This window comes from Lytechinus pictus, chromosome 19, assembly GCF_037042905.1.
Source record: "Lytechinus pictus isolate F3 Inbred chromosome 19, Lp3.0, whole genome shotgun sequence".
Taxonomy (NCBI): Eukaryota; Metazoa; Echinodermata; class Echinoidea; order Temnopleuroida; family Toxopneustidae; genus Lytechinus; species Lytechinus pictus.
The window spans coordinates 11,484,618-11,507,036 of record NC_087263.1 but is presented as its reverse complement, the minus strand read 5'-3'; the positions used below and the strand labels follow the sequence as shown (position 1 = coordinate 11,507,036).

The 22,419-nt window shown below is 36.9% G+C and overlaps 1 protein-coding gene across 1 annotated transcript; it reads left to right on the top strand.

Moving 5' to 3' along the window:
* The first annotated feature begins 655 nt into the window (after positions 1-655).
* Positions 656-21,751, top strand: LOC129282594 (CUE domain-containing protein 2-A-like). The gene is made up of 8 exons (XM_064113754.1): positions 656-4,363; positions 6,556-6,718; positions 7,376-7,507; positions 8,589-8,650; positions 9,450-9,595; positions 10,124-10,309; positions 16,399-16,518; positions 18,387-21,751. The coding sequence occupies exons 2-8, from the start codon at positions 6,627-6,629 to the stop codon at positions 18,531-18,533; spliced, it is 885 nt and encodes a 294-aa protein (XP_063969824.1). The 5' UTR covers positions 656-4,363; positions 6,556-6,626; the 3' UTR covers positions 18,534-21,751.
* Positions 21,752-22,419: the final 668 nt, after the last annotated feature.

Below are 22,419 nucleotides of genomic sequence, written 5' to 3'. Positions count from 1 at the left end.
AATTCAATAGACTATAGGCTCTTATAATTAATGAGACATTAGTGATGGGGTATGAAGTCACTGATAAACGCGATTCAAATTTCTGCTCTTGGATGTACATGTAGTTATAAGCACACCGGTCAGAGGAGGTCAGAGCTTAATTGCAGCAAAGATCAGGAGTATCCCTGATAATCGATGAAGTCAAATAAAACGATTTATAGCCTTTCTCTTTTATTATCCGAATTGCGAATGAGAGGGCTCGTATGCTTGAGCAAAGAGGTACATGGGAACCCCTCGGGCCTTTATTGATTAGATAGTATACAACATGTACAAGGCATATTATAGTAATGGATTGTGTACGTGTGTAAAGATGTAGCTTAAAATGAATAAATAGTTCATATTCATGCCAAGTAGATTTTCATCGGCACAAACGCAAAAAAGGGAGAGAACAGAGAACAGAGCACACATGTAGGCCGAATGTTAATTGTTACAGCTAGGACTGACCGTGCATTTTATTGTACGAGAGAGCGAAGCGAGCAAGCAAATTTTTAGTATTAATGGTGTCAAAAACGTCATTCACCATGTTCAAGGGGGTATTTATATGAGAGAGACTTAAAGCTTGCGGAGAGTGAGCGTAGTGAGTGAGCCTTGATAAAGTAATTGCTTCAGATAATTTACATACTGGAGGAACACGGTCACTTGTTTATCGGTAACTGTATATGTCTTCAGAACAAAATGAAACAGAATATAAATTTGATATATCAGAACGAACAAAATGAGGAATTAGACAGTTTCTGTTTATGTTATGGTGACTCCAGTAGGAACTCGGCAGGAGTGCTGGTATAATGTCAAGCTGGTGTGCCAGGCCTATTCATACTAATAGGGAACATCTTACGTCTAAGGCGGCCGGAGACCGGAGTAGCCGACTACACTCGTTAAAAAAAAAAATCAAATTGGAGACAATGGCGAGCGGGGATTCGAACTCACAACCTTCTGATCATGAGTCCAATACGAGACCAGACAACCCATTGATATTTTTTTCATCGAAAACCCATTTAATAACTGGTTGGTTAGAGGTGAGATAAGAATGAAGAAAGATGTGATTATGATAATGATTATCAGGAATAAAGATGCCTTATGAAAATTATAGGCCATCACAGACTACAATTGAGTCACAGAACGTGGAAATAGCACATTGGTGCAAATGAAGAGGAAAAGATTTTAGATTTTTTTTTTGAATAAGTTTAGTTTAGAGATGATGTGCATTCAATCGTTTGAATTATTTTAATTGTTATTATCAATTCGTCAGCTACACATTGTAACTGTATATGTCTTCAGAACAAAATGAAACAGAATATAAATTTGATATATCAGAACGAACAAAATGAGGAATTAGACAGTTTCTGTTTATGTTATGGTGACTCCAGTAGGAACTCGGCAGGAGTGCTGGTATAATGTCAAGCTGGTGTGCCAGGCCTATTCATACTAATAGGGAACATCTTACGTCTAAGGCGGCCGGAGACCGGAGTAGCCGACTACACTCGTTTAAAAAAAAAATCAAATTGGAGACAATGGCGAGCGGGGATTCGAACTCACAACCTTCTGATCATGAGTCCAATACGAGACCAGACAACCCATTGATATTTTTTTCATCGAAAACCCATTTAATAACTGGTTGGTTAGAGGTGAGATAAGAATGAAGAAAGATGTGATTATGATAATGATTATCAGGAATAAAGATGCCTTATGAAAATTATAGGCCATCACAGACTACAATTGAGTCACAGAACGTGGAAATAGCACATTGGTGCAAATGAAGAGGAAAAGATTTTAGATTTTTTTTTTGAATAAGTTTAGTTTAGAGATGATGTGCATTCAATCGTTTGAATTATTTTAATTGTTATTATCAATTCGTCAGCTACACATTGTAACTGTATATGTCTTCAGAACAAAATGAAACAGAATATAAATTTGATATATCAGAACGAACAAAATGAGGAATTAGACAGTTTCTGTTTATGTTATGGTGACTCCAGTAGGAACTCGGCAGGAGTGCTGGTATAATGTCAAGCTGGTGTGCCAGGCCTATTCATACTAATAGGGAACATCTTACGTCTAAGGCGGCCGGAGACCGGAGTAGCCGACTACACTCGTTTAAAAAAAAAATCAAATTGGAGACAATGGCGAGCGGGGATTCGAACTCACAACCTTCTGATCATGAGTCCAATACGAGACCAGACAACCCATTGATATTTTTTTCATCGAAAACCCATTTAATAACTGGTTGGTTAGAGGTGAGATAAGAATGAAGAAAGATGTGATTATGATAATGATTATCAGGAATAAAGATGCCTTATGAAAATTATAGGCCATCACAGACTACAATTGAGTCACAGAACGTGGAAATAGCACATTGGTGCAAATGAAGAGGAAAAGATTTTAGATTTTTTTTTTGAATAAGTTTAGTTTAGAGATGATGTGCATTCAATCGTTTGAATTATTTTAATTGTTATTATCAATTCGTCAGCTACACATTGTAACTGTATATGTCTTCAGAACAAAATGAAACAGAATATAAATTTGATATATCAGAACGAACAAAATGAGGAATTAGACAGTTTCTGTTTATGTTATGGTGACTCCAGTAGGAACTCGGCAGGAGTGCTGGTATAATGTCAAGCTGGTGTGCCAGGCCTATTCATACTAATAGGGAACATCTTACGTCTAAGGCGGCCGGAGACCGGAGTAGCCGACTACACTCGTTTAAAAAAAAAAATCAAATTGGAGACAATGGCGAGCGGGGATTCGAACTCACAACCTTCTGATCATGAGTCCAATACGAGACCAGACAACCCATTGATATTTTTTTCATCGAAAACCCATTTAATAACTGGTTGGTTAGAGGTGAGATAAGAATGAAGAAAGATGTGATTATGATAATGATTATCAGGAATAAAGATGCCTTATGAAAATTATAGGCCATCACAGACTACAATTGAGTCACAGAACGTGGAAATAGCACATTGGTGCAAATGAAGAGGAAAAGATTTTAGATTTTTTTTTTGAATAAGTTTAGTTTAGAGATGATGTGCATTCAATCGTTTGAATTCTTTTAATTGTTATTATCAATTCGTCAGCTACACATTGTACATTTCAATTGAAGTATGTGGTATTACCACCCCTCGTCCACAAAGATGCCGGGATGACCCACCCCCACGCCAAATGATTTTCTGATTGGTTTATGATCAAAATCAAAATATTTAAACGTAATTGGACTCATGTAAATTCATTAAAGGACTCATCTTAATTATACTTTCATGATGCAGCGGATAACATTTGCTACAAAGGCAATATGAATTCGTTTTATTTCATATAATTTTCATTTCATATAAACATTACAATTTTCACATATTTTTTTATTTTTGTATCATAAAGTCATACAAATCAATTTTTCATAAAGAATATAATGTACACAAGTTATGTTTATAGATGAAGGCGTAAGTCGATCTCTCAATGCAAAAGCTTGCATGTACTGGTCAGGCCTACATGTATGCCTATACTATACAGTTTTTAGGCCAATAAAGACATGTCGTAAGATCGAGAGCGGGCCAGAAATTGGGCGAGAAATTTTGCCGTTTTAGAATGAGAAATTAGGCCAATTTAAGTTCACTCATATATTAATCATTTGATAAATACAAAAGTAATATTCTATCTTGAAAAGTGTGGGCGATCATTGTACAGGCCATCCGCAAATTAAGACAACTGCCCTCTCTTGTTTCCCTTCTACTTCCTTTTTTTTATATATTTGACTTCTTTGAATTTACCAATACTATATATACTCTCTTCTCCTACATATCCTTCTTTTCTTCTTCTCCGCTATTCTCCTTTTCTTATTTTCCTCTTATAATTCATAATAAGAAAAAAAAAGATAGGGTTATAAAAAAGGGGTGTGAACTTACAAAAATGAAATCTTTCAAGTATAATTTACAACATTAAAATGGAAAATTTCAGTTTCTGATTAATTCTGAATACAAGTATTGAGAAATATTTTTTCACTTTTCAGGTTCATCATGCTGTATTTCGCAATTTCCTTTTGAAAAGCCCGAATCCACCCACGAGTGAATGAAATAAAATTTCTTTTTTTGTTTTCTCTTTGAGTTATTAAGTCGGAAAAAGAAAAACAACAGTTACTTTCGCGCCGCGCGCCGAGCTCGAAGCGAAGGGGTTTGAATCTAAGATCTGATTTCCTCATCTTTTCCCAATTTAGATTGAATCCAGATTTCTATCGAACTCATTTTGACTGATCTCATGTGATTTTTGGAGCTGTTTGGATCGACTGAGTGAGAAAGTGCTTAAATTCTGGACCAGTCCCCGGCCCCGAGAGGTAGGCAGACATGGCAGAGGCAGCAGCGCAGCGCCAGCGGTGACGGACGGACCGGCCAGGGGGTAGCCTCTTGTCAAGGCCCTGTCGGCTGCTTTCCGAGCGAACATGGCTAAGCAAGGGATATAGCGAAGCAGAGCGCCGCGAGACAGGGCCTCTTGACATCTGAGCCGAAATTCACCGACTTTCTTTTGTTTTTTATTGTTTTTACCAATATTCCGACCAAGAACTGGTCGGTGAAAATCATCCAATGAGATCGCGGGCCGCTACTATGCCTAGTATGGCTATGCCTATGTCAGTATGTGTGTCTATGACGTCCCCGGGGGGGGGGGGGGGGGGGGGCACTTCCATTCACGAGTGGATACCATGCGCGACCATGGGGTCTCGAAAAGCACTCTAAACACGTATTTTCCATATTCTGAAAATGCACCCCTTAACAAGTATAGGTGTGTGAAACCCTACCCTTAACATTAAGTATTGGAAACAAAAGTAGGCCTAAACGATACTCTTGGCAAGTATTCCTTGAAATGAACCCCTAAACAAGTACAGCGATATTTTATTGTTATGGTAGTACCATTGGTACCGTACGGGTCCGTCGGTCGTCGGTTTTACCTTTAGGCTTTACACATCGTTTGGTTAAGTACGGCACCACCTTTCAGTCACACCTCTTGCAAATCGGACTCTAAACACGTAGTGTTGGGGCAAAAAGGATATCCTTTATAAAACATTTTAATTTTGTTTTATCATCCCCGCAAATTTGACCCTAAACACGTAGCTTTCCTAGCAAAATTAGATACCCTTTTTTCATTATTTTTGTGTTTTTGACACCCTTATCACGTTAGTAATTACGTACGTAACGTGCCCTATCTTGAAAAGACATCCTTTTTACGTGTTTTTTTGGTCGCGCATGGTATCCACTCGTCAATGTAAGTGGCCCCCCGGGATGACGTCATAACTCATTGAATATTCATGAGCTCATCTTGAATGGCGACCCGTGGATTCTTGGCGAAGAGTGACGACGAAATATCAAAGAGCATTGAATATGCCTCTGTAATGCTGAATATTGACCGATTTAAGTATTTGCAAGTCGATGAAATTAAATCTGCACTGAAAGGACGAGATGTTTTTGTAAATCTATACCCACAGGATATGGAAAAAATGTAATTATTATTTCATGCGATTCCACTATGCGTCAATTATCGATCTCCGCTGTGCAGTGAGGGAATGCTAGAGTGAAGTTGCTTCCCCTTGACTCGAGTCTGACCAGTATCTCCCAGGAAGTTTCGGGCGGTGATGGGTCTGTTACGGCCAGTAGCAGTAGTAGTACCGTACCACTACTTGTACTTTTTTGCTGGTTATATCACCTTTAGTGTCCCGCAATTAAATGAATCCCCTGCAGAATAGTGGACTACTATAGTATTCCGAACCCCGGACGAAACAGCTTTGACATTTCATTGGTTTACTAGGTGACCAGTAATATCATGACTCGTGTATATTAATTAGGAAGACGTTCCTCATGAATATATAATTCAGCTCAGATGTCAAGAGGCCCTGGCTCGCGCCAGGTCTAATTCGCTTTGCGAATTAGGAAATCCCTTGCTTGCTCGGGAAGCAGTCGCCAGGGCCTCGACAAGAGGCTAGCCAGGGGGCGACTTAGGGCCTAGGCCTCGACGGTTTGCACCCTCCCGGGCCGTGTTGAGGGTGCGAGAGGAGGCTTCTCGAGAGTAAAACTCATTTACTACTAACGTATGCTTACTCTCCACAAAGCCAGGAATTCCTTCCCAATCATCTGCGTGTACCGCCAAAACACCTGAAACTTTAACCCCCGAGATTTCTACTAAGTTTTTACTCTATACTTACTTTCCTTCTAAAAGATCTAGATCTCTAAAAGTTAGATCTGGCCCTAAATGGGATACAACTTCATTGTTTTTTTTCAAAACCCGTGTACAAAAACGTAAAAATTACCATATGATTGTGATTTTTTGCATGGTCAGCCCCCCCCCCCCCACTTTGAAAACCGTTCCGCGGCCCCTGTTGGAGACATCTTCCATACTGGAGACAGTCTCGTAGACATGTGTCTCTTGATTAGCCTTGGTTTTATCTCAACTCCATTAAGGAGCTGAGCCGCCTCAAACTTGATCGAATTATGTGTTTTTAGATGACAATCACTGTTCTCTCAAACATTCTATTGGCAGAACTCTCAAGAATCAACACATCGACATTACCTGTACATGTAGTTTGTTCTGAGCTTGAGTTTGGATACAAGATGGCTACTGCCTCGGCTTCTGATGCATCTGATCTTGTGAAGACATCTCTCTCTGGCTTTGTTACCTGTCATATTCCCGAAGCTTCACTTGAGTAAGTGAATAGATTCATGGTTCCATGTTCCCTCTTTCGAGGGAGGGGGGGGGGGGGGTTGGGGGAGAAATTATGCCCTTTCCTATTGGCTGCTGTACAATGTACAAATTCAATATTCAGGGGGGGATGGGGATACTTCATTATCCTACAGTGTGTTATTGACTTTGCCAACATTAAAAAATGTATGGTTAGGGTTGCGTTGCAATAGGGTTTTATGTTAGGGTTAGGTTTAGGGTAGGGTAGTGTTAAATCTAGGGATGAAGTCGGTCATTGTGGAATTTAGAGTGGAGCAATTTTTGCCGGAACAAATGTCATGGATTTTGCCAAGGATGCACAGACATAATTATGACGTTATTAAATCATGAAATCCTATGAATTGAGTCATGATGATGTTTTGAGTGTGTGTGGACATCATAGGATGGCATTTGATTCTAATCATACTGTATTTTGAATACTGTCTTATTACCACAATTTAGGGGATTTGTCTTACCATATTTAGACGCTTTATGAGGTTTCCCTGAGTTACAGGGCTTAAATATTCTAGGGGACTTTTTTGATGTTCTTTTTCTCTTTTGTTTTCACTTTATTTTTTCCCCTTTGGATCCTGACACCATTTTATTATTATGCCTTCTCCTCCCCCCTCTCTCTCTCTCTTAGGTTTATTGATGACATTGTCCTATCCTACATGCTGGGTGTGCTCGAAGATCTTGATAGTGATGATGGATTTGAGGTTGAGGGTTTCGTAGAGATGATGCAGGCATATATTCCTGGATTTGAGGATGTGAGCAGGTAATAAGATAATATGACAAGGTTTGAGGTTGAGGGTTTTGTAGAGATGGTGCAGGCATATATTCCTGGATGTGAGGGTGTGAGCAGGTAATAAGATATAATGACAAGGTTTGAGGTTGAGGGTTCTGAGGAGATGATGCAGGCATACATTCCTGGATTTGAGCAGATACTATGACAAGGTTTGAGGTTGAGGGTTTTGAGGAGATGATGCAGGCATACATTTCTGGATTCGAGGATGTGAGCAGATACTATGACAAGGTTTGAGGTTGAGGGTTTTGCAGGGATGATCCAGGCGTACTGTATATTCCTAAATTTGAGGATGTCAGTACGTGATAAGGTATATCAAATTGGCTCAAATTTGGCAAATGACAAGTGACAGAATGTGGCCATCCTTGAATCTCTTCAGGAATTACACTACATTTGAAATATGTAGCAAACTGAAATTTATATTTACTGAAACTTTGTTGGATGTGTTCCCATGACACAATTTATCAGTCCTCCAATCGTTTTCAGAAATGTTATGAACCAAAATACCATAGTCTATTGTACCTACAGGCTACAATAAATGGATATACAGGGCCATTCATTCTGCTCTGTTAAAAACTAGATAAAAGTACAAAATGAGGATCACTGAGGAGGAAAAAGAGAAAGTTTTCAGGGAAGTTCTAAAGGCAATAATACTGGAAGCGACTCTCATACAAATATATATATATTTTTTTTTGGGGGGGGGAATGGTAATTGAAACCTGTTCCTATTTCTGTGAATAATTTTTTGTTGTATTTAATAGGAAATTAAGGAATGTTGCTATTTGTGAAAAATTGTTAGTATTTTGTTCCTATTTCTTGGTTGTCAGCATTTTTTTATCCACTCTTATTGAGGGATAGCATCTCAAGTTTTTTAAGTTGCTTCAATTAATTTCTAATGCTAAACAAAACCTGGTGTCCTACGAACGAGAGCATATTACACATCAATGATCAACATCCCTCGTCATATTTCACTTAGAATTAAATTACTTGCAAATGCTTTCATTTATTTTCCCTTTTTGCCCTTTCTTTTCCTTCCATTCAATGTATTTCCTTAGTGACACGATATGTGAATGGGTTTTCAAGCTGGCCAATGAGCTTTCAGAGTCCAAAGAAAAAGGTTTGTTCCAAATATTGTGCGTTTGTAAAATGGATATGAATATATGAACAGCAGTAGAAACTTATATTTGTGACTCTTACCACTCATGAACAATGAATACAGGGAAGAGTTGAAAATTTGCATTTTGGCACCTGGACCTTTTTCCAAATGGAAGATACATGAATGAAAATATCAGGGTGCAATATGGTCTAGAGCCTACTTTTTGAATCAGTTGGAAGTGACTTCCATTGTAAGCAAGAAATTACCTTTTTCGTCAAAGTCTTATAAAAAAATTATCTTGTTGAATTTATTTTGCGAAAGGTTTATTACATGTTTTCCCATAAAAAGAAAATCTGATCTGTTGTAGACTTTATGTTAAAAGAGATAAGTTTCTTTTAATTATGTTTTAAAAAATGTAGAAGTGCTGGGCGATAATTTCAGTATCATCATAAAATAATGATAGTAGTATGATTATGTTAATATATTGCGGTAACACAAAAATAAGGACTAAAATAATGTAAGTTATGAAAAGTTAATCACCTTTATTGACCAAAATTTTGATCTGTATTGCTTAAACCAACTCAGAACTTCATAAGTTGGTGCCCAAATGCCTGCTTTTCATGGACAAGCACCAATGCAAGCCGTACTTTCATTTTTCCCTTCCCTGTTCTCATGGAATTGCAGCTCACAATTGACATACATGTATGTAATGAATTGTCAGACTTAGCAATATGTGTTATCGGCGATATTTTGCTGGCGATAACCAACTAACATCGAAATTGGAAATTTACCAGCACTACTTGCGTATTCTTTTCACTAGAAAATGAACCTCCTTGTGATGTATTGTCTGAGATGATTTCGTGTAACCTGCCCTCTCATGCTGGAACAACGAAGAGGACAACCCCATTGGCTGTTAAAGGAGGTAAAAGGTCACCAAGGTCAAGTCCTTGCCCTGACAAGCAAGAGGTGATTTTATTTTGTATATGTAGGGGTTATTTCAATATTTCTTTGCAAGTTTAACTCTTTACCTGCTTTTTTCGAGAAGAGTCACATCCAGTGGACTGCCAAGTTCGACTTGGCACAATCTATTCACAATACACAAAGTGCATAATGTCTATTGTTAATACTCACATACCATACACAATAAGGACGTGTGCATCACATAACAATAAACCAATGACTAGCTATTGTGAGCTGAATTAGCATAGTCAATGCAAAACCCCTCTTAAGGTCGCACCTTGAAATTAATGTGGCGCAGGATTGTTCCTGTACGTGGCGGGCAAAGAGTTAAACAACAGGGTAGGAGTTGCAGTTAAGGGCATTACTTGTGACGCACATTTATAAAATAAGCATTTGCATATCTTGATTTTTTTTTTTGAAAAAATAAATTCAAAGTCCACATTTTTGTGTGATGTAGGAAAATGAAAAAAAAATCTGACAGAATTCAGGAACAACATAGAATTCACACAATGTATTTTCACCCTTGTTCATTAGGCCGGGGAGAGTGGAGACGATGAAGATGCCCAGGTCAGGCAGCTCCTGGAGATGTTCCCCGCTTCCTGTTCTCTGGAGGCTCGCCGTTGCCTAACAACAGCCAAAGGCCAGATGGAAGATGCAGTCCAGCTCATGCTGGTCGAGATGGAGAAGGATGACCATGCTCCAACAGTCACCAAAGATGAGGTGAGCTGAAGTATTGAAATCATATTCCTGGGCAGTATTTCACAAGTATTTAAGTGACTTTGAGAGTCAAACTTAACCCTTAATAGACTGGGCTATTGTTTTGTAAATTTCTTATGTATTTCTTTGTTTTTCAACTTTTTGTTTTTCATTGTTTTTTTAATGGAAAGTTTTGGCGACTTTATTTTGACCATAAACAAGATGGAATTAATTGATTCTAATCAGTGAAAGGAAAAATTATGATATATTTATGAATTTTGGCTAAAAACACTATTTGCATTGGATTTGTACACAAATGTTTTTGAGCAGTTTTGGGCCTGCATGCACTTACGGAACCGCGTACCCGGGGATCGCAATTTTGGTCTCAAAAGTTGCGTGAGACTTGAAAGTAAAAAGTCAGCGAGCGACGCGGTCAAAAGATTTTGTGCAGTGGATTTATCGCAAAAAATGTTGAGGGAGGGCTGAATCAGCCCCCTAGTCTTCTTAGGGTTAAAGTCCTTAAAAAAGGCATTCCTGCATCAAACAGATCATGCTAAGAAAAAGCGAACTACTGCATAGGAGATAAGATCTTGTGTTACAGTTCATATGCATGGTAGCATTTAATCATAACTCCAAGTCACACTTAATGCCTTGTGAAACACCCCCAGGGCTGGTATTCAATTTAAACACATCGTGGGCCGACTCCTCAGCCGAAAGCGGAATGTTGTCTGCCATCCAAATCCAGGGGCAAAGGTGGCTAAAGGTGACGTCATTCTTCATATTGGGTCGAATGACTTATCGAAGGATAATGGAAGTCCACAGATCGCTGAAAACATCGTATCCTTAGCAGACGCTATCTCAGCGAATGGCTGTGAAGTTGGCTTGTCCAGTATAATTCACTACAGGTGGGAATCAGCTCATCAGAGACGCCGGGTTGATGTGGTAAATGAGCGACTGAAGAGAGCTTCACGTGAAAGGGGATGGGGTTTCATCGACAACAACAACATCGGTGACAGGCACCTTGGTAAGGATGGAGTACATATAAATAAGGCAGGACAAGCTGTTCTAGCCTCAAATTTTCGACGCTTCATCGAGTGACTTCGAGGGCAAGCTCCACTTGATCAGAATATGACCTACGCTGAAGCTCTGATGGGATCTTCAACGCAGGATTTCGAGGTGATTCCACCCAGAGGGAGGCTGAAATCAACCCCGGTCCATCCTTGGCTTCCACAGACGAAAGATCAACAGGGGTGGCACGAGTATCTACGTTTTGTCAAAGCAACATGCAGCTAAACTCTGTCTCTAACTGTGGTGAATCTTGTGGAAGCCGTGACGAATCTTATTCAATATCACCATCATTTTCTCGTAACTCTTCACAAGTTGGTAATGAGACTTTTAATCACCTTGATACGTCCAGTAGGCCTACTGGTAGTTTTGAAAATGATTTTCAGGAACCATCACATGAACTGAGAAAGGGTAAAATTAATCAATTAGTAAATGGTTCAGTTCCTAGGTTTAGAAACAGAGGCTTAAAATTTGCTCATTTGAATATTCACAGTTTAATTGCTAAAATTACTTCTGAGAAATTCATCATTTGATGTTGTCGGATTGAATGAGACACTTTGCGACTCAATGATTGATGATTCTGAATTGCGTATTGATGATTATGTCTTATTACGTAGAGATCGTACGAGACACGGAGGTGGTGTGGCTGTATACATATCGAAGAGGTTCAATTACAAAAGAAGGGATGATCTGATTTCACCAAATTTAGAATGTATTTGGTTTGAATTGCATTATCCAAACAAGTCTCCAATTCTGGTTGGGGAGTTTTATAGACCTCCGAATTATCATGTTGATTTCTTTGAAGAATTAGACAGAAACTTGGATGCTGCTCTCTTGGAAGATATGAGCAGTATTATTTTGGGTGATTTCAACTGTGATTGTATGCCACAACAAAATGATGTGAATGGGGAAAAAATAATGTTTTATACAAATATGTACGGGCTGAGTCAGCTAATTGATACTCCTACAAGAGTTACAAATACCTCTGCCACTTTAAGGACGTTCCACAGTTAAAGTGAAATCCATGTCATTTTCACCAAACTTTGCTCATAGATACTTTAGAACCTTAATATTCGAAATATGCAAAAATTAACATAGGTCCATGTGCTTGATTTTTTGCTATAGAGCTTCAAAGTTCACCCAAATTGATGTTCTTAAGAATTGCGCATTCAAAAGAATTTGGCATTTTTAGACCGCCCAAGATTACTACAATGAGTTTAAACCTCCATTACTCATTCAAAATACATGAAAAAGTCATCAAATTTCGCAAGAGAGTTAATAAAATTGTATCGTTAGAATGGAGAATCTATTAATAGTGCTATTTGTTTGCAATTTTAAGTTTAACAGCACTGTCAGTTCTTAAAAATGGCGTAAAAGATAACAAAATCCCAATCTAAAAAATGTAAAATTTCAGTAACAAACTACAAACGTACAATAAATGCTGCACTTTATTCAAAATCCATGTCATTTTCACCAAAATTTGCAGAGTTGTAGAGGAAGGTATACCTAAGAGGTACAAACATTAAAAAATAGGGGTTCATGTGCTTGTTTTTAAACTATCAGCATTTTTATTAGAGCAAATGTGCTTTTTAAAACACCAAAAATGGGCCGAATGCTTAGTATCTATGTGAAGAAAAAATCAAAACCACTCTACCATTTATTCAAACTCGGGCTAATATTCGTGATTCTTGGCAGCACTGCAGAGTAAAGTATTTTGAAATTGTAGAGAATATTTTTTTGAATGGTCCATGGAATAATTCAATTTTTAGCTTCATGAAATAACGCATCGGATCTGCAGTTAAAGTGCAGAAGATGAGAAAAATCAGCTCATACCCGCAGCTAATTAATCACCTGTTCATCCATTGTGACGTCAGCGCGCAGAGTGTAAACTATGCGCAGATCATAATGCGCACAAATATAACTGTGGAACGTCCTTAATTGATATGATATTTGTATCAGACAAAGAACTATACAATGAATGGGGAATATTTGAAACTAGTATAAGTGATCATTATTTGGTGTATACAATTCGAGATTTCAGTGCTAAGATGTATAAAGATTCTGAATTTGCAGAATTTCGTTCATTTAAAAATCTTGATGAGGAAACATTTTATAGTGAATTGAGAAATATTCCTTGGCAGGTGGTAAAAGATATAGATGATGTTGATGTTGCTTGGGATGTATGGTTGACTTTTTTCAATGATGTAATCAACAGGCACATTCCCTTTTGTAAAAAGCGGATAAGAAAAAAAGCTTGTCCTTGGATATCTGACGAGGTCGTCAAGCTAATGAAGGAACGTGATAAGGTTCTAAATACAGCTAAAGTTAACAAAAATAATGATATTTGGGACACATACAAATTTCTGAAAAATAAAGTTATTCATCTCATGAGAAAAAGTAAAAAAGAATATAATGCTAACCAGATTTCACAAAATCAAAACAATAGTAAGAAAATGTGGAGATGTTTGAGAGAACTTGTGCCCAAGTCATTACCTATTTCTCCCAACACCATAAACGTAGATGGAACAGATGTGTCGGGCAATGCAAAGATTGCTGAAACATTTAATGAATTTTTCATTTCAAATGCTACTAATATTACTAAGGACCTGCAAAGGGATACGTCTCAACAGAGAGTTCAAGTAGAAGATGATACAAATGTTGGTTCAATTCACTCTCAATTTGAGCTAGAGTTGATTACTAGAGATTTTGTTTTGAAACAGATTGATAATCTGAGTATAGATAAATCAACTGGGGAAGATCATGTCAGCTGCAAACTTTTAAAGATGACAAAAAATCGCAGAGTCCCTTTGTGATATTATTAACAAATTCCTTACTACTGGAGTTGTTCCTCGTGAATGGAAAAAGGCTCGGGTAGTACCAATATTTAAATCTGGTGATATGTCTTCATTGAATAATTACCGCCCAATTTCTATATTACCAATCGTTAGTAAAATTTTAGAAAGGGCTGTTCACCAACAGCTAAGTGAATTCTTGGACGTGAATAATTTATTACACCCAAATCAATCTGGTTTTCGGCCTATGCATTCAACAACTACTGCCCTTGCAAAACTTGTAAATCAGTGGTCGTTAAACATTGATAACAATTTAATTTCTGGAGTTGCGTTCATAGATCTTCGGAAGGCCTTTGATACCGTGGACCATGAGCTGCTTTTAAAGAAATTAACTTGCATTGGTTGTAGTAAGAGGACTATCACTTGGTTCAAATCATATTTATTTGATCGACAACAAGTGACACAATTCAAAGGAGCCAAATCGCACCCTTCAATCGTCAAATTAGACGTGCCACAAGGGTCAATTCTAGGTCCCCTTTTATTTTCAATATATGTTAATAGTTTACCTGAATGTATTCATGAAGGTATTATAGATATGTACGCTGACGACACGACACTTACCGTCAGTGCGAATGATGCGACAGTTTTGGAAGAAAAATTAACTGTTGCATTAAACAAGGTCATGGCATGGATTAAAGATAATCAGCTCGTCCTCAACACTGAAAAAACTTGTGTCATGATAATAGGTTCTCGTGCTAATCTCAGGAAAATAGATTCTTTCACGATTTCGTTAAACAGTGATTTGATAAATAGAGTTCAATTCACCAAATGCTTAGGAGTTTTGATAGATGAAGAACTGAAATGGTCAAAACAAATTGAAAATGTATGTAAACTTACTCAGAAAAGCATTGGCATAATAAAGAGAGTGAAAAGTTCTTTGCCTGTGCAGTCCTTAAAGTTGCTTTATAACAGTTTAGTGTTGCCAAGATTTGATTACTGTTCTGCTGTATGGTCGAATAGATTTCAATCCCATACAATTAAGCTGCAAAAAATTCAGAAGAGGGCTGCAAGAATTATATTGAACAAGACATACGACACACCGTCGGCTGATTTGTTCACAAGTCTTAAATGGATGACACTAGACAAACGATTTGAGCTCAGTCGCGTTTTGATGATATATAAATGTGTTCATAATTTAGCACCCTCTTACCTTCAGGTAAACTTAACCAATCCAAATGATGTACATGAACATCATACCAGACAGAGAGACAGTGGATATTTACGCGTGCCCAAGTTTTGCACTGATTGTTATAAGTGTAGTCCAATCGTATCTTCAATATTTGAATGGAATAAGCTTGATAATTCAATTAGAACAGCTCCTTCTGTCATTTCATTTAAGAGAATGTTTAAAAGAACTTGTAATTTATAAATAACTTGCGGAACATCCACTGTTGTGCTTATTTTGTGTTAGCATGACCTTGATGATTTGGTGTATATTATCAGTATTTTCAAGATGTCCTTCTTAATTAATTTGATTTATTGATATTCATTATACGTCAAACGAGTGCCCGTCTGCGTTTTGTTTGCTGCTAAGTTTGTTAATGTTTTGTTTTACATTCAAATCCTAATGTGAATCTTAATGCTGTAACATTCTGTACATACGTTATGCATTTTGTAAATATGTTTATTGTTATTCAGAGCCCCATGGAAGACCACTACTTATTGGTGAATGGGCTACCCTGTCAAAATATCAGAAATAAATAAAAAAATAAATAAATAAAATTATTACTTAAATATTTTACTTAGCATTTTTACCTGGCTAAGCAAAATGCTTAACCTCATATTCAGATCACATCTAAGTAAGTATTCTACTATGTCAAGCCGAATTAAAGCAAAATACAAAGCAAGTAAAAGTTATAGATTTAATTTGCAATAACAGTTAAAAGCTACTAAAATCCTTCAGTCTGATTGGCTGTTAGTAAACTTGTTATAGAAACCGTGCGTTTGGTATTATAACAAGTCTCTATGAAACGGGTTCGTTAATATGCAGTGGTACCTCTCATACTATAATTCAATTATCATATTTTGATATGCCAGGCAATGAAAATTATCAATTCAGTACCTATCTCATTGGAAAAAATGAAAGGTCATTTGCGAAAAATTGCTCTTGCGCTAATTACAAAATGGCTGGTGATGATTAAAGTTTGTAGAGAATTCAGAGAGTTTATGAACTTCTTTTTCTATTTTATGTTTCAGTGGAGAATGAAGAAAGCCCATCACGATGACAAAGCGGTCAGAAATTCAATACTTCAGAAGTATGGATTTGTTGACGTCAAGGATGACACAGTAACCCACAGACCAGTAGCTCCCAAACAGGTAGAGTTCACTCTCATTTTGTGGCAGATATATATATATATAAAAAATATATATGTTATTATTGTTATTTTTTTTTTGGGGGGGGGGGGGCTACTTTTCACAACTGAATACCTTTTTTCACAACTGACTTCCTACATCTGCAGCATTTGATAAGCTTTAACATTGTTTCATAGGGCCCTGAACCCTTGTAATGTTTTGTTGTTGTCTGTTTTGTGGTATTAAATAGTACAGGTATGTATCTACATGTAATCATACAGTAGTCTTTCGTATAATCATACATTCATCGTTCTCTTGAAGATTCAGTGCGGTTCTCTTGTTTACTCAGGAGATTTTTCAAATTTTCTGTAGAAAAATTATGGTATGGATGGATTTCCATACAGTTTAGATCGACTGGATCGATCGTAACTCTTGGTAAGAGGGGGCCCAGGCCTACGTGTATTATCATTGTTTGGAGGAAGACCCGTCACAACTTGCAGAATGTCATGCTTCTTTGCTCATTTCTCTGCATTCCGGAAAAAAATTACACAGAGGTTAGGGGCAATTTAACCCTAATTCTCCGGGGGGGGGACCATAATGGCCCCCCCTCGACAATTTTCGCGATATATCTGCTGCGCAAAATTTTTTGACCTCGCCGCTCACTGACTTTTTACTTTCAAGCCTCGCGGAAATTTTGAGACCAAATTTGTGATGCCCGGGTATGCGGTTACGACATTACGCAACATTATGTACATGTAAGTGCATGTCAGACCCAAAATTGCTCATAAACTTGATTTCATGTACAAATCAAATGCAAATTGTGTATTTAGCCAAAATTCATAAATGTATCATTATTTCTACTTTTACGGATTAAACTTAATTAGTTTTGCCTTGTATATAATCAGAATTAAGTCTGGAATGATTTCCATCAAAAAAACAAAAAGTAAAAAACAAAGAAATACATAAGAAATAAAAAAAAAACAATAAAATACATAAGAAATTGGTCTTGGTACCAGAATTTTTTTCATTCACAATTGTTAGGAATGCTATAAAGAATATTTTCACAAAAAAAATAGCATTCTAGGAGCTTTATTTAGTGAATCAGAGCAAAAAGTATGATTTCATGAATAAATTAGCATAATTAATTCATATGAAATAAAAATATATGAATTCAGTGAAATTTACCAATGCAACTGCGTAGATTACGTCATTCTCTACCATCATGCAAATTTTCGTTGTGATCGCGCAATCCGCGGCTGAGATCTTAAGGGGGGGGGGGCCGGGAATGACAAGAATCAAAATACCCCGGGAGATTTAGGGTTAACCCCCGAAATGCTCAAAAGAGACCTGGTGGGTGTTTCATAAAGCTTTTCGTAAGTTAAGAACGACTTTAAAAACGACTGGTGACCCTTTCTTGTTTATGGTAGATTCATTGGCGATGGTTTAGCACGTATATAAGGATCACCAGTCGATCTTAACTTACGAACAGCTTTATGAAACGGCCCCCTGGAAACCCAAAAAGGGAGCACTGGAAATCTCCATTCATTACAATGGTAAAGATTATCCTGAATTTCTTAACCTTTTTGGCTCGTATTTTCCAAAGAGGTTTCAGTTGTACAAGGGTACAAAATCATGGACTAAGCAGATTTCTTGTATTGTTGCTCTTCAGTTAGGTGCCCTTTACCAAAAGTGTGCATTTATAATGGGTCTTTAGTGTGCAGTGATGAAATAAGTGTAATTACATGTACACACATCTGCATAGTCCATGGTTTTGTTTCATGGTATAATTGAAAACCCTTTTGAGAATACTAGCCTTTGTAAGGTTCATGTTCTTTCACTCTTTACTTTTGAAAATCAAATGATCCGTCTTTCTAATTGTTCTTGTATTGCAGGAGAAGAAAAAGATGGTCAGATACCTGAATAATCAAGTTTGTTCAACAAAAGGAGAACGCTTTATCGAGACTAAAAAGCCAATGACGGAAGAGATGAAGAAAACATATATCAATCTCAAGCCTGCACGCAGTTACCATTTTCACTAGTACTTGTTCAGACTCGCCATAAATAAAAAAATCAATCTTTAGTTTAGGAAGCCAATTTCATGAAGTAAATGTTACATGGAGCTGCCATTTCCATCAGTGCTTGTTTTCCCTTGTAACAATAACAATTCACCTTTTTAGTTTAAAAGGCCAACGATGGAAAGAATAAGGAAAACATACAATCTAAATTTTTAGGCCTACAAAGAGGTTTTTTTTCAATGTCGATTTTCAAGTTTTAACGTTTAGCACATGAATCATGATTCAAAACGCAAAGTACAAAATGAAGATATAATGCGAAACTAAGGGTGTGTTTAATGTCCCCCATTCCCGGTCGTGAAGGTAAACGTCTTTCAGATAGCGATTCGGAGGAAATGTGATCAGCTCAGATCTTAGAACCTTCAGCGTTGCGAATGCAACACTGAACACGATTGAGTTTTGAAACGTCTTTAAATTTGCTCTCGCAGTGAAAGCCTACACAAACATATGTGAGAATTGGCCTTTCTTGTGATGGGTCAAACTGCGCAGTAAGCTGTGCTAGCGAGAGCAGGAAATCAAAAGACAATTTGACGTATAATCAGCATTACATGTATATTTTCAACGCTGTATTGATCACCCCTGATCATGTTAGTGTTCTGTAATTCTCGCTACCCCAAATAGCGATTTCGCCGAGATCCGGGAAAAATCCCTGTAACGCGCATTGCATTATGGGATAGCTTTTCGGTATTACAACTTCCTGTTCGGAAGTCCAATGCACTGTTTTGCCATTCAGATCAACAGTGCCGTCATCCACAACAACACAACGTCGCTTTCGCTCGGAAAGTTCGTGATCACAACCCTCTCTTTCACGATACAGTTTAACAGCCTTTTGTGCTAAAGTCACTAATTCTGCCCGACGCTTTCCATTGCACGGTATTCCTCTGTCAGTTAAGATTTTTTAAAGTTCCGAAACTGATTTTTTTTCCCCATTTTGTGGTCGACGAAAATTTGAACGGAATGAGTGCTGTAGTGTATATATTTAGCGTATAGTCGAATACGATCGTGATGTCAGGCCAGTCGCTAAATGCAAAATTTTAAGATATTCATTTTTTGTTTAATTTTTTTATAACCAAATAAAAACATGTATAATATAAACAATTATATTTTTAGTATATTTCGAAGGAGAAGAACAAATCACACAATATCAAGCTTGCATGGAGTTACCATTTTCGTTAGTGCTTGTTCAGACTTGCTGCAAAGAATTATTCAACTTATAGTTTAAGAAACCTAAAAACACTAGTACAGAAGAGATGAGAAAAATTCCCAGCCATGTTCATAGGAGAATTGCCTCTACTATTTGTCCAACATTTCTCAACAGTTTGCAAATATGAAGCTTACATTTTCAAATATAGATTAAATTTTCAATTCTTTATCCAATTTCTTTCAAATTTTCACAATTTTTTTTTTAATCATTAGAGGTTATTTTTTTTTGGTTTTGAAACAAGAAATAGTGCAATTATGTATCATAAAGTTAACAGTGACTATAAATGTAAGCATATTTTTGTATCTTGTAATATTCCATGATGTTTATATGTTCATGCATAATGTATCCGTATGTGTATATGATTACACTAGTGTATTTTTCTGCATATGAGTACATGTTGGTATATATTCCTCTTGCATAGTGTAAAATATGTAGAACAGGATTTGAATTTACAACTATTTGCATGCTTGGTTTATTGCTTTTATTCCCAAGGGAAGCTCAAAATCGACTGAAATTTTTATTTTACCATTCATACCACTGATCGTTATGGTTTTATAGGTCGGAATGTCCATATCAAATGCTATTAAACTGCCTTTGAAAGTCAGATTGCAATGGTTTGTGTACATCTTAAATTTTCCCCAAAGTGTGTGATAGGATTAATTTAAAGTTTGAATAGTTGAATAAATTACCTGGTATTGAGCATGACTTTGTTGACGCATCTTTCAGGATCAACAACAATCATTAATTTGATTTATGTAAGTGAATCATGTTTGAAATTCAAAATCCTGTAATTATTTGAAAGAATTTTTAGTGAGAATTGTATGTCACACGATCGAAGTATTTCAGTCTGTTCTGATCTCCCACTGGGGTGGATCCAGGATTTTATAGCAGAGGGGCATACTAATTTGGAATTGGAGGAAGTGGGCAGATTTTTCAGTTTTTGTCATGCAAGCACACATCAAAGTGTTAGTGCAGGAAAGTCCTTAGCACCGTACAGTTAGCATAAGGGCATTGTATATAGGGCATTTTGAAAAGGGACTGTAAACCAGATGAGATGAGCTGAATATAGCTTGAGTAGCGATGGTTTGAGTAGTAGCAGGATTTCACTCACTTTCAAGAAAATAATATTTCTAATTTTCTATTTTCATCCTATCTCGTCTTTCCATTTCAGTCTTTCTGCCTGTATTTCCTTCCCTTCTTCATATTACACATAGTGAACGGTAAACCTTCTCCACGTTATAAACTCCACCATGGAAGCGCCATGGTGTAGCGGTTCTGACTCTCACCTTGTAATCAGAGGGTGGTGTGTTCGAATCCCACCATGGTCTAGCGTCCTTTGGCAAGGCGTCAATCCACACTTTGCCACACTCACCCAGGTGCTAATTGGGTACCGGTAGGAAACAACCGTCATTGTGGTTGGTTTAGCAAGTTTGCGCCTAACAGGCTGCTTGAAATGCTATGAATCCAGTGACCGGGTAATAATGATTGTGAAGCGCTTTGAACAGTCGTAGATTGATAAAGCGCTATATAAATGCCAATTATTATTATTATGCAAACCTACAAAGATCATCTACTCACTTATAATTGTCCTCATGAGTTGTCTTTGGCTCTATTCAAATGACTATTTTCAGCAATTGTTTGTCATTATCCAAAATGAATAATTTGAAACTAAAATCATGGACCACCGATTATGATGTGTTTTGTATTAGGCCCATAGATTTTACCTTTTTAGAATAACATAATGCAATGTATTCTTTGTTTAACTTAAGTTAGATTCAAAGTTTCACAATGGAATTAAAGGGGAAGTTCACGCTGGAGAGAAAATTTTGTTGCAAAAATAACAGAAAAAATTATAAAAAATATTGGTGAGGGTTTGAGGAAAAATTAAGTAAGTTGTTATAATTTTGTTTAAGTTTTGAATTTGTGATGTCATAATAAACGAGCAGCTGCCCCATATGTTATGAAATAGAAAATGCATAAACTTCAACTTTTTAATGGTTCGTGATGACTTATTTTTGTTTTCTTTTTAGGAACGGGTGTGAAATTATTTGTATACAACTTTTGTTTAAACTTTGAAACAATTTGTCAAACAAAAGTCAACAATGGTTTAAAAGTTTAAACACGAGTTGTCAGAGTGACGGATTTAACCTTCGTTTAAGGGAGGGGGGGGGGTCAATTTGACAAATTTTGTAACTACGCCGCCGCGCGAAAATTTTTGACAGCGCCGCTTGGTGACTCTTAACTTTCACGTGTTCATCTTTTGAGACCAAATTTGTGATGCCCGGGTACGCGGTTCCGAAATTATGCAACATTTTGCATGTCAAACCTAAAATTGCTTTAAAAAACGTGATTCCGTGTACAAAGTCAATGCAAATTGTGCTTTCAACCAAAATCATAGATATACATACGATTATTATTACTCTTGTTGGTTAACATGGATTTATTTTATGCTATTTATGATCGCAAAAGTTCATCGAAATAAAGGAAATAAAGGTTCGAAAAACAAAGAAATAAGAATTTAAAAAGATAACAAAATATATAGGAAATTGATTAGGTTTTGCCAATTTCTTTGGTAGATATTTGCTAGAAATGAAAAAAAAAAGAAGAAGATATTTTCACCAAAATTAGCATTCTACTATAGCTGTAGTC